General features: G+C 36.9%; 2 protein-coding genes across 3 annotated transcripts in view; both read left to right on the top strand.

The window, feature by feature from the left end:
* Positions 1–885, top strand: part of myofl (myoferlin like) — a 34,399-nt gene extending 33,514 nt beyond the window's left edge. For both annotated transcript variants that reach the window (XM_056242931.1, XM_056242930.1), the window contains exons 51-53: positions 48–157; positions 245–392; positions 497–885. In XM_056242931.1, coding sequence (XP_056098906.1) covers positions 48–157; positions 245–392; positions 497–532 — 294 coding nt within the window. In that variant the 3' untranslated portion in view covers positions 533–885. The remainder of the gene's footprint in view (positions 1–47; positions 158–244; positions 393–496) is intronic.
* Positions 886–1,414: 529 nt separating this feature from the next.
* Positions 1,415–12,130, top strand: part of parga (poly (ADP-ribose) glycohydrolase a) — a 32,186-nt gene continuing 21,470 nt past the window's right edge. The window contains exons 1-7 of the mRNA XM_056242873.1: positions 1,415–1,643; positions 2,525–2,579; positions 2,660–3,340; positions 4,204–4,336; positions 4,789–4,911; positions 5,294–5,374; positions 5,732–5,806. Coding sequence (XP_056098848.1) covers positions 2,560–2,579; positions 2,660–3,340; positions 4,204–4,336; positions 4,789–4,911; positions 5,294–5,374; positions 5,732–5,806 — 1,113 coding nt within the window. The 5' untranslated portion in view covers positions 1,415–1,643; positions 2,525–2,559. The remainder of the gene's footprint in view (positions 1,644–2,524; positions 2,580–2,659; positions 3,341–4,203; positions 4,337–4,788; positions 4,912–5,293; positions 5,375–5,731; positions 5,807–12,130) is intronic.

The following is a 12,130-nucleotide window of genomic DNA, read 5'->3' as shown; positions in this document are numbered from 1 at the left end:
TATATGCATGGTACAAACAGTAAAGACCGTTCTCTTTGTGGGATTAGGGTAAAGTGGAGATGACTTTGGAAGTGGTGGAAGAGAACGAGGCAGATGAGAGGCCAGCTGGGAAAGGAAGAGATGAACCCAACATGAACCCCAAACTAGATCCTCCAAAGTATGATAATATCAGTGTTTGGTCATTCAGTATCATGTTTAATTAGATGATGTGAGTAATACTTTATTCTGTAATATATGTAAACAGCCGCCCAGATACGTCTTTCTTTTGGTTCACAAATCCATGCAAGACCATGAAGTTCATCATATGGCGCAGATTCAAATGGATCTTCATTGGACTCATTATTCTAACACTGGTGATCCTGTTTATTGGAATCCTCTTATATTCCTTCCCTGTAAGTCTTTATCAAATAGTATCATTAGTAAATGAGCACATTCTATTTTTCTCAAAGTAACTAAGTGATTTGCATTTTCTAAATCTGCCCTTTTATTCTTCCAGAACTACATTTCCATGAAAATCGTGAAGCCGTTTTAAATGGAAAATTTCTAGATATTGGAACAGCAACTTGCAGTGGGAAACAGTCAATGGAGAACCAGTAGAAATGTTATTTTTATGTATTTTGCTCTATTTTTTATGTCTAAAAATACTTGAAGCTATAACATACTCCAAGTGCTATTCTTTAAAAAAATGTTGTAGACAACACTGGGTTGACAGATTACAATGCTGCTAGAAGTTGCACTATATTTGTTTGATTTCCCTACTATGTTTTTTTATATTCATAAAAGTTTATTAGAGTAATTATGGGATTTATACAGTGCATTGTAGAACTTACCATTCTGTATCTGCTCCTTTGTCATTCATTATTCATTAAACAATTATTTCTTGTATTATTTGATGTTGTGTTCAGATACCAAACATTATATTATAATTAGTAATTGCATTGATAATACACAATTTGTAATAATTAATTTGCATTTGCATGAAAAAAAACCTAATTTTTTTTCCCCTTTTTCACAAATAATTACTTAAGGTGGTGCTTAGAAAACACTGATTGTCAACCTCAGGAGAATAAACTGCAATGAGAATAAATGAGAATAAATTTAATAAATTCAATAAATAAATTTAATGAGAATAAACTGCAATGAGCTGCTCTATTTTCTGTTTGATAAGTAGCTACTTTTATTGTAACGGAAGGGGGCGCGCTACGGCCCGAAGAAACCGTGACGGACTGTCTTTTACTCAGAGTTGTTATATAATTTTTGACCCACCCACATAGTGTATTTTGCTATATAAAAAATATATATATATATATGACATTTAAATAAAAATATAGCTTACATCAATGAAAAAGATACGGTGAAAGACTAGGAAACCGGCTCCTCTTGAACTTTGAATAAACAAAACGTCTTTCTTTCAATCACGTGACAAGAATCTACCCAATCAGCAGCCAACTTTACGACCCGGAACTGAACTGATGCCTCCTTCACCAGTCCGTGTTTAATTCTATATTTCAGTGTGTCTTTCTGTCTTGGATAGTGTGATAAAAGCAGCAAACTTTTTCATAGGTGCAATTTCCCTGCCTGGTGGAAAAGAGCTCGAATATGTGTGCACAGCGATACGAAGACAAAGCTGAAAAAGAGTGCAAGTATGATTGTTTGATGCGTGATCAAAGCGAACAGTCTGACATTAAACCAGCCTGTCTTATATACTAATATTAGCATGAAGTACTGAAACAGTATTGCTGTTTTTCTAGCAATAATGATGGCGGCTACCTATAATGTATTAAAAATGTGTGCTGTTGATTTGAAGGCTTCAGATATCTGATAGACGGGTGTGTGTTTTAGCTTTTATTACAGTTATTGGTGTTATTATGGTGATAATACATATGAATCTAATAGATGCATTGCACACTATAGTGAGATTTTTTCCAGGCTGATATATTAACCTATAAATCCATGCAAACACTGACCTGCCTTTTGTTATCACTCAGTTAGCTTAGCCATTCACAACAACAAAATAAACCTGATGATTATGAATCTTATTTATACATACTGTAAAGCAACCCAGTATGTCATCTGCACTAATCTAGCAGTCAATAGCATATAATGTTGAATATAATAGCGATGCAATTGTTTATATCAGGCTTTTTCAACTAGGGCTGCTTTATAATCACACACACACACAAAAAATCATATAATCACGTTCTCACGATTATTTTACACAATTAGGAGTGGGCGATATTTGGCTTTCTTGCCGAACTTTTTATGTAAAAATTCGAGACCACAGCATATACTAAAAACATACATAAACTTCAATTTGGTGAATAAATGGGAAGCAGACTGTCATTTAGCCTGCTTCACTTTTTACAGTAACTCCATTCGAAATGTCAGCTTTCTTGTTTTTCATCAATCCCTTCATTATTCTGGCTCATCAGTTGTAGATGTTTTTTTTTTTTCAGTAGGTCTGACTGTAACTATAACTTTTATTTTCAGTTCTAAGACCTAAGTTTCACTTTTCTTTTTACAGCAAGTAGTCTGGCTTGAAGTGTGCTTACAGTGAATATGGATTCAGAACTGAACCGGTAAGTTGGTTTTATTTTTCTGTTTTTTTAATAGGTAAAAAAACCTCTGTCCAAAGCATTTTGTCTGTTTCCTTTGACAGCTGTGAGGGTGGCGATGTAACAAAGTCTGAGGGTACAGAAAGTGATCTTACCGAGGCCTTAGGGCGTGAAATGGAGGAAAGTGGTCCAGCAACCGTGAGTGAAATTGATAAGCTGTGTGAATTAAGAAAATGTAAGGACCAGAATGATGATCTGGAGGACCAGATACAGTCCTCTTTGCCAAACTGTGGCATGGACTCAAAGGCCATCGCTTGTAGAGATGCCAGCAGTAGTAATGATGCAAGCGGTCTGACGAAGCCAAGCAATGGAGAACAGGCATTTGAATCAAACCCACCAGATGCCAACCTGGGCAAGCTGACTTGCTTGTCTACAGAGAGCTCAGAGACCAACCTGATCTTATCCGTAAATGCAAGTGACACACCTAGCGTAGATGTGAAGATGAGTCCAGCATGCGAAGCGCCTCTGCCCAGCAATTCAGAGGAAAACGCTTCTGACTGCTCTGACTTGCCGGAGTCCCGTTCAGAAGTTGGCCCAGTAGAGGAGCCCAAACCCCCAATCCCCAGTCTAGAAGCTGTAGAGAATGTCACAAATGAATCTGAAGTGACACCCATGGAAACGGATGATACAGAGGGGCAAAGCTCTGGTGCTGGTGCTTTTGTTCCTGAAAATGTTGATAAGCTTGAGCCTGAAAGTAACCAGGCACCGACGTCGTCTTCAGAAAGGTATTGTGATTTTGGGAATATTGCTGTGTATTTCCTTAATTGGAAAATGGTTTTGAAATTAAATATAGCTACTAGGGATGCACCAATAGTAAAAGTCTGGCTGCTACTGATAATTATTTTTGTATATTGGCCGTTATTGAAGTTCTATACCATTTTGTTGAAATAGATCATAAAAAAACATGATCTATGAATTTAGACATCACAACAGTATGAAAAATATATTTTCATTTTGAGATTTGCTAAAGATTACACTACTGTTTAAAAGTTTGGGGTTGATAAGATTTTTGCTAAGAAGTCTCTTATGCTCACCAAGGCTTCATTTAAAAAAAACAACAACAGAAATACAGTAAAAGCATTAATACTGTGAAATATAATATATTTTAAAATAGCATTTTTATATTTGAGTAAATTAAGTACAATTTATAATCCTGTGATGGCAAAGCTGAATATTCAGCATCATTACTCCAGTCTTCAGTGTCACTGACATGATCCTTAAGAAATCATTTTAATATCCTGATTTGCTGCACAAGATCTCTATTAAAGTTGTATTATTATAAATATTTTTTTAAAACCTGATCCCCAATCTTTTGAATGGTAGCATACATTTAATAATGCTTTTAAATTATTAAAAGTGTTTTTAAAGTGACTGCATAGGTAATCTAAATGCAAAACCTGGCTAAATGACATTGTACAATTGAATATCCTATATCAGCTGATATAAATCCAGTAACCGATATCACTGAAACCATATGACAATATGAAATAAACAGGATGACAATAATAATGCAATTATATTTAATAATTAACCATTATAATGCAATAAATTATAACAATGCATGTAACACCATTTGTTGGTTGTCTAGTCAGCAAGTGTCAGTAGAGCAGAAAGAGTCGAAACGGCGCGGGACCCCAGTAGAGGAGCTTAGAAGAATGCCTCAGTGTGGACAGACCCTGCCACACCTCAGGGCAACACACTATCACAAAATACTCATCAGGGTAAGCCACGCTGCTCTTCACAGCGACACTGTGATGTTCTCAGCCAGTGCCTAAGGGCTTCCTGTCAGTTTGAGAATAATACCGCTGTGGACGTCCAAGCAGCTCTACGCTTTCCCCGCACAACATAGAACTCAGTGTTTTGATGTTTCTTTGAAAGGATTTCGGATCCTTTCAAAGAAACGGACGGATAATAAAGACGGATAGTACTTAAATTGTCCTTACAGAAACTAGTTTTTACTTTAGATTTTACATCACAAGTATTTGAGTCTGTAGCAGACTTTATCTTTTTTTTTTAATTGATACATTTTTAGAAGCAACCAATGAAAGCAAAAAAAACCCCTTTGTTTTAAAATACTAGAATGACATACTTACCTGATTAAATAATTGTTTGAAGTGATTAAAAGGTGAAATTTATTGCTAAATACCTTGTCTCTCTCTTCTCTGGTTTATAGACAGACCTGCTTAAAGAAGGGCACGTCCCCTTTCCATATCCAGGCAAATACCATGATTTCTGGGATGATGTGACTGTAAAGATGCCTTGTTCAGAACATAACCTGTTTCCTGTGGAGAATGAGGTGATGTCTTTTTTTAGGTTAATCGTGCCATTAAGAAAATGTTTAAATTGTATTGACTTTGCACTATATATGAAAGTGTTTTTTTATTGAATAGCTAATACTGTTTATTTACCTTAATGTGAAATGATTGTTTGACAGAATTACATCATACACTACTGTTATAGATAATTGAATAGAAAGTTCAAAAGAACAGCATTTATTTGGAATAGAAATCGTTTGTGTCATTATGAATGTCTTCATTGTCACTTTTGATCAATTTAATTACTCCTTGCTGAATAAAAAAAAAGATATATATTGTTTTAATTCTTACTGACCCCTAACTTTTGAGCAGTATAGTGTATATGGTTTATATATGATGTGTGTGTCTTTTTTTTTTTTTTAGGATGGAAGTGTAGTGCAAAGTCGATGGAAGTTGATTCGCTCTGCTTTGGGAAGAGAATTTAAACGTTCGCATGACATTAGGGTAGGTTTTAGTTTATCTCTTGAAAAATGAATGAAATGAACTGTCAAATGTCAACACGTGTAGGTATAATGCCTAAACGTAAGAGTTTTGCTAAATGAGTAAGTGAATCCCACCAGAGGGTGGCAGAATTGCTCCAAGATGTAAAACACTCTTGTTTTTTTTGTGCTTTTCTTGGCTCTAGTTGTCTTATAAATGTTATAGTTTGACCAAAATTGTTGTATTAACTTATTTTAATGTGATTCAGTGGTATATATTTTTTCAGATATGTAAAGTTTCTACAAATTTGAGGTTTTGAGGAATTTTAATGGTTTATATTTAAAAAAGGAAATTAATGTTTTAGCACTCATAATCTTACAGGATGCAATATTGAGTTACAACACAGTGCATGCTAAAAGATGGGACTTCACAGCTTTGAACCTTCTTTGCGAAAAGGTAAGGAATACATTTGTTTTGCCTTTTGTGTGTGTGTGTGTGTGTGTGTGTGTGTGTGTGTGTGTGTGTGTGTGTGTGTGTGTGTGTGTGTGTGTGTGTGTGTGTGTGTGTGTGTGTGTGTGTGTGTGTGTGTGTGTGTGTGTGTGTGTGTGTGTGTGTGTGTGTGTGTGTGTGTGTGTAAAATAGAGATGATCAAAAAATTAGTGTCCATTTGTCCATTGGATTTGTGCCGAAGTTTCATCATGTAATAATGTACGAACCATTTGACTTGCCCCATCTGGATCAGTTCAAAGCATCTCAAATAATGTGCATGCAGATGGTTGATTTGCATTTGATAGTGTCATTAGTGGAAATTAAATCAGAAAGTAATCAATTAAATCTACAACTTGCACAAATCACTAATGAGTTTAAACAAACTGTACATGCACAAATAATGAGTAATTCAGTTTTACATTATGCTTGTACAGTAAAACACAATCCAATGATAAAGGCAGATTAATTGGCTACTCTGCCAGTGCTAGAAGAAGAAAAAAAAACACACTTTAAGTATGTCAAGTGGCCCCAGTTGGTTACATTTCATTTTGTGATGCATTTTTGACGATCTGTATCATAACCGCAGCTGCTATATGGCGTTAATGAAATGAGCATGCTAAAGTCAGATTTCTTGTGGTGTGTCATAGTTAGGACCAGAAGGCCCCATGATACTGAAAATGTTCCATCATTGTTTAGTCTGACTGGTTTGAATTTACTGGCACACCAAAGGAATTACGCTCTTCAGTCAAAGAGAAGCAGGTTAGCCTCCAAGTGGATGCGCACCAAGCAGTCCGCGTCTGCCACTTCTGCTACCTCGTCCCCGAGGGTCTCTTTGCATCCAGCAGTAGTCAATTAAGACAGAGGTGGGCACTCAGCATAACGAGCAGCAGCTGGCAGAGGAAGGCCAGGGAGATGAGGGTCCTGTTTACTGCAAATAAACACACTCAACAGATGGACCACGGTCTTCCACATAGCCAGAAGCTGGTCTTGATGGTGGCTCTAATAGGGAGATGACATAAGAACGCTTGGGGTTGAGTACTCTTATTCCACAAAGAGCTTGACTTAAACTGGGGCCCTTTGGCTGTTTTTTTTGCCACATTACTTGTTCTTTGTGATCTTGGCTAACTTGGTACATCAGTTTGCAAATTTTTTTGAACTGTGTAGGTACAGAAGATGAATTTTACATCAGTTTTTGTTTTTGCTTGAGTTGTCACTAGTGGAAAATATTGGCACAAATCAGTGTTCTGAAAACTATTTTTCTCTTAATAAAATTGCATTCACCTTGTTGACCAACAGAAAGCTGCTTGCACGGATTTCTGTGGGTCTTGAAAAGTCTTAATTCTCCCTTACACAAATAAAGCCCTTAAAAAGTGCTTAAATTAGAGCAGAAAGTCTTAAATTCATAAAATTGTGACATTAAAGGTTGCATGCTTTTCAAAAATTGAATATCTTCCTCAGTATTTTTGTTCTGTTTTCCAATACAAATATCTAAACATCTTTAAATCAAGATAGATTTTCTTGAGATGTAAATGAAAAATTAAGTCTTGAAAAATTGAAAAGTCTTGTTTTCTGTGAAATGGATCAAAATGACACGAGTTTATGCTTTATGCTAAACAAGAACAAATATCGAAAACTTAAACAAGTTATGAAAACTTCCCTTTGAATTAAGTTGATTTTTCTGAGCCCATTGGTAGATATTTGTTCTTGTTTTAATCATAAACTCACTTCATTTTAATCTGTTTCACAGAAAACATTTTGTCATTTTGTATCTCTAGTAAATACATCTAAGATTCAAAGGCCCACTGCCTAGAAACGCGCAACATTATTCAATGTGTTGACGTAATTTCCACTTAAACAGTGCGGGACATATCGAACAGATCCTCTCCTTTTAAAAAAAATAGCCAATAGCATTTAGTTTATATCACAGCTTGGCCAGAGCCGTTGACCACGATAAAGCCGCAGTTTCCTCCTAATCTCTAACCCTTTCTCCTCCTAATCTCCTCCATATTGCTTTAAAATATAGCATTCTGTGCAGAATTCAAATGGTCAGATACGTTTTCTGGTATATGATCCGTCTCTGGACTGGAGCAGACTGTGCGCGCGTGCTGCGGCGGTTCGCGTGACACTAATGTGAGACCAGACTTCATTTGCCCCAATGGAAAGCATATTTACACTCTGAATCGTTCCCTATCCCCTATATAGTGCACTATGTGCCATTCACCATGTAGAAAATAGTAAATGTGTGAACAAGTGACAGATTTTAGCTGCAGCATCAGCGTCTATTTATGATGTAAGGGGTGGGCACTTTATTCTAGAGAGCATTTGATTGGACATAAAATCTGATGAGAAGCTAAAGTGCAGACAGAGTTATTTCATCAAAATCATTGATCCATATTGGCGGAAGTGAGAGACTGTACGTTTTGAATCCTTATATCTTCTAAATGCAAATTTTGTCATTTTATTGGAGCACACTAGCTTATAGATAACAGTAAGGCTAACATATCCATACTAAAAGGCAAAAAACTCCCCTTAATGGGGACATTAAGAATATTCAGACATTTGCACTGGATAACAAGAATTAGGAAGATCATCACTTCTTTTGCTGTGTGATCAGAAGGTACAGTAAAAGTTATTTCCAAATAATTCTAGTGGTTGGGAGCAGAGTGATTCAAGCTACCGCACCTTACTTTCCGATACTGGTGATTACCGGCCCGATTCGATCACTGGGTGTAACTTATAGGTGGAGCAAAATTATCAGACAGTGTCCTGACAATACCTCTTGCCCACCAGGCACCAGTTTCATTATGCTATATTATTGTTACATGACTGAGGATGAGGATGTTTTTGAAGCATAGGATTTTATGGATCTTTTAGCAGACACTTCTTTGTAGATAACTTACCAGACACTTTCTTATCCAAATTGACAACACATTTCATACATGTACAATTGCTGGTTTGATAATGGTAATGTTGCTTTCCATAGTTTAAACCCACAGTCAAGCACATCTTTAACCACCTTAGTTCTGTGTGTGTTTGTGTGTGTGCATTCTTTCTCCAGGGTGCTATGGCAGACATTGTTTAATAGTCAAAAGCCATTTCTTTATTACAGTGGTATTCTTCTTATAGTTATGGCTTCATTCAAGATGTCAGAATGGCCCCTCCATGCTTAAGATGATTTGATAGAATAATCTCAGACCTGTGTAAATCAATAGCTGTCTGTGACTTTTATGGCTGAATCAAATTTAATTAACCAGAGCCATTAAATCTATAAGAGAGCCAATCAAAGCCATTAGCAAAGTGCACCGCGTTCTAATGAAGCATGCTTGAGTGGACCGGCTCCTTAAACTGTCCACTTAAGAGCTTGAGCTGTGCCTTTGCTCTTTGGCTCTTGCACGATGCATCTTCAGTGTTTTTCCTTCTCTCTGTTTTTACCATAATACTCTATCCGGTGAGCAAGCATCAACCCTTTAGGGCCGTCCCCACTAATGAGGTGCATAAATGTGAACAATCGCTCTCGTTATCTATACATTTTGATGTAAATATGAATTAATGTAGTGTCGTTCTCACCGCTTGAAGCTGTTGTTAAGTATGCTGGTGCCCATACGTGCATACTTTCCCCTGTGTAATGGTTATTTATGGATTTGTACTAGTGCCGTTCTCTAATTGTCTGGGGTATTATTCAATATCATGCACAGTATATCGTTGCATTATAATTAAAAGCATAAATATTTATTTAAATCCTTTCTTACAGTTGTGCTTGTGCCAGCTGTCTTATTTCCCTGCATCAACAGAGGGCACTGGTATGTCAGCCTGGAGAGCTGGCAATTGATTTTCAATTTAAGAGATTAAATGAAACATCACTGAACAGCGGTCAGTTAATAACTGTAAGAGAGTTCTGAATTGTGCATGTCAAATATGTGCTTGTGCTAGACTGTCAATTAATGTTTTTTGCAGCAGAATATAACGCAACAAGACCACATCAGAGTATAAAGGCGTCTTTACGCAATGCTGTATACAGGTCGTACTGAAAATTTGGCAGTGTAATGGAGCAGTAGCGCAGGCCTTGTCGTTGTATTTAGTCATTTTTTTTATTTAGAATATCATTTTTAGTCATAATAATGTCATTTATAATTGCATGTTTAAAATATGAAATAAGGAATATATAAACATTAAATGTACAGTGATTAAATGCACCAATAATCATCCAGGGTTCCAACAGTCATGGAAACCTTGGAAATATCAAAGGAAGTTATGGAAGGTTCTGTAGTGAATTTACATTACTCAAGTGATTTCTAGTTATACATTGGCTAGATACAGTATTGCACTTTATGAGTGCTTGAGCAAAGCTTGCTGCCTAGCATGATGTCATCAGTGTTTTTTGAGGGTAACTGCCTTTGTGACTCACTGTTTCTGTTGGACGGAAAGTGGTCGTCTTCATTTGGACCGAACTATCGGTCCATCTGAACACATTTTTAGATTGGTGTTTGTCTTATTGGAGTCTCATGTAATGATGAGTAATGATCATTTAAATATTTAAATTGACTTCCCCTGAATCTGGTTAGGGTTTTGGTGGCTGAGATGTGAGCATATTGAAGTTGACCAGCAATTTGTGGTGAAACAAAGATGTTAAAGCAATATTCTGCACATTTCAATCAAAGCTCAAGAACAACAGAATAATTTACAGCGTACTATATACCACATCGTCCCTACAAGATGTGCAAATAGAAAGCCTTTCTGATGTCTTAAAATTGTGCAGGACTCCAATAATTGTCACAAACTTGAGCACCTCCCTGGATTTTGATTGACAACAGAGGTGTAATGGCTATGGAAAGCAGCAAAATACAAATTAGGAACTGTCTTGTCATAAATTGTAGTTGAGCCTCAGCCCTACCCTGAAATGAAAGTGTCAGAGCAGTGGGCTCTGATAAATTCACTCTACTGGCTCAGTGCACAGAACTCCACTTCAAGCCTATAGCCCTCCGCAAATGCCTTCGTCTACACAACCATCTTATTTCAGTGTCTCAGAACTGGGATTCCCTGCAGCCATCAGTGTGTTTGTGTAAGCATAGTGACCTGCAGAACAATGTTCATTATGTAAATCATGCTATGAATGAAACTGGTTGATTTTCAAGTGAGAAATTCTGGTTGGTTTACAGGATATGAATCACCCTAATCACCCACCCACACTCACACAATGAAAATCAAATATGTTGTTGCGTTCCTCATCGACTCTCATTTGTATGGACAAAAATAGTTGAAATATTCTTGAAAATATATGATTTTGTTTTTTGGAGAAAAGAAAGTAAGTCATTCAGGTTTGGAGCAACATGAGAGGGGAGTAAATTAATTTTTTTGTGTGAACTATCCCATTAATGCCCAGACAACTCTGTGTAAAATGCCAAACATAATATGTCATGGACACATAATGTAACCTCACCAAGATCGAAAATCTGCTATTTATTCTCCTTTTATACACTCACAAATCAAAAAAGTAAAAATAAATAATGACTTTGTCCACCCTAAGAATTCTTATTGGTTGTATTTTGATGGAGATTGTAGTATGTTATATAACTGGTTCTGGTTGGGCAGGATAAGAGGAATGAAGGAGGTCGTTTGATTTAGTGAGGTCTAACTCCTGCAACCTCAGCTCAGGCCCATCCGGCCTGTCAGCTCTCCTCACTTATTAGACCCAGAGGAGCATTTTACGATGTCAAGCAGGTCATTACTTATGACAGCATTTAGTCAGGCCTCCTTTGCGGGCGTATAAATGCTCCTTGGTTAAATTGTCAGACAAGGTTTCCCGTCCAGAAGAGCCCGCGCCTCTCCTTCCTCAATCCATTTGCATCTGTTCCAGGAATCCCATTTAATCAGCTGAGCACACCCAGTAACCTTGATGAAATGGGGCCCATGACTGAGCGCGCTGCCAATCGCAGCCAATATATTTATAAATAAGTGTGTTGTAAATCTGTGTGATGATAAAACAGTAGCGTATTTATTTTTGCTGAAATCATAAAGGGTTGCTGAGCTAGCGTATGCGGTTTTGACACCCTTAGCGTCAGAATGAATATCACAAAGCAGTGCTGTTTGTCTGATCAGAGATCTATGGTGGCGTTGGTGAGTGCAGTGAGGGCTTTGTCTTTATTTCCACCTCAGTGAAGTCATACACCAGTGGGAGCTCTGCAAAATTACGTTTTTGTAACCTCTGTGCAGTAGATCAAGCTTTGTTACTACCTCTGCGGATATGAGTGAGATTTTTTTTTTTTCTTGCACTGACTACACTGATAAACCAAG

This window comes from Rhinichthys klamathensis, unplaced genomic scaffold, assembly GCF_029890125.1.
Source record: "Rhinichthys klamathensis goyatoka isolate OS25496 unplaced genomic scaffold, OSU_Roscu_1.1 h1tg000764l_1, whole genome shotgun sequence".
NCBI lineage: Eukaryota > Metazoa > Chordata > Actinopteri > Cypriniformes > Leuciscidae > Rhinichthys > Rhinichthys klamathensis.
The sequence above is the reverse complement of the archived record's forward strand: the minus strand, read 5'-3'. Positions and strand labels throughout refer to the sequence as shown.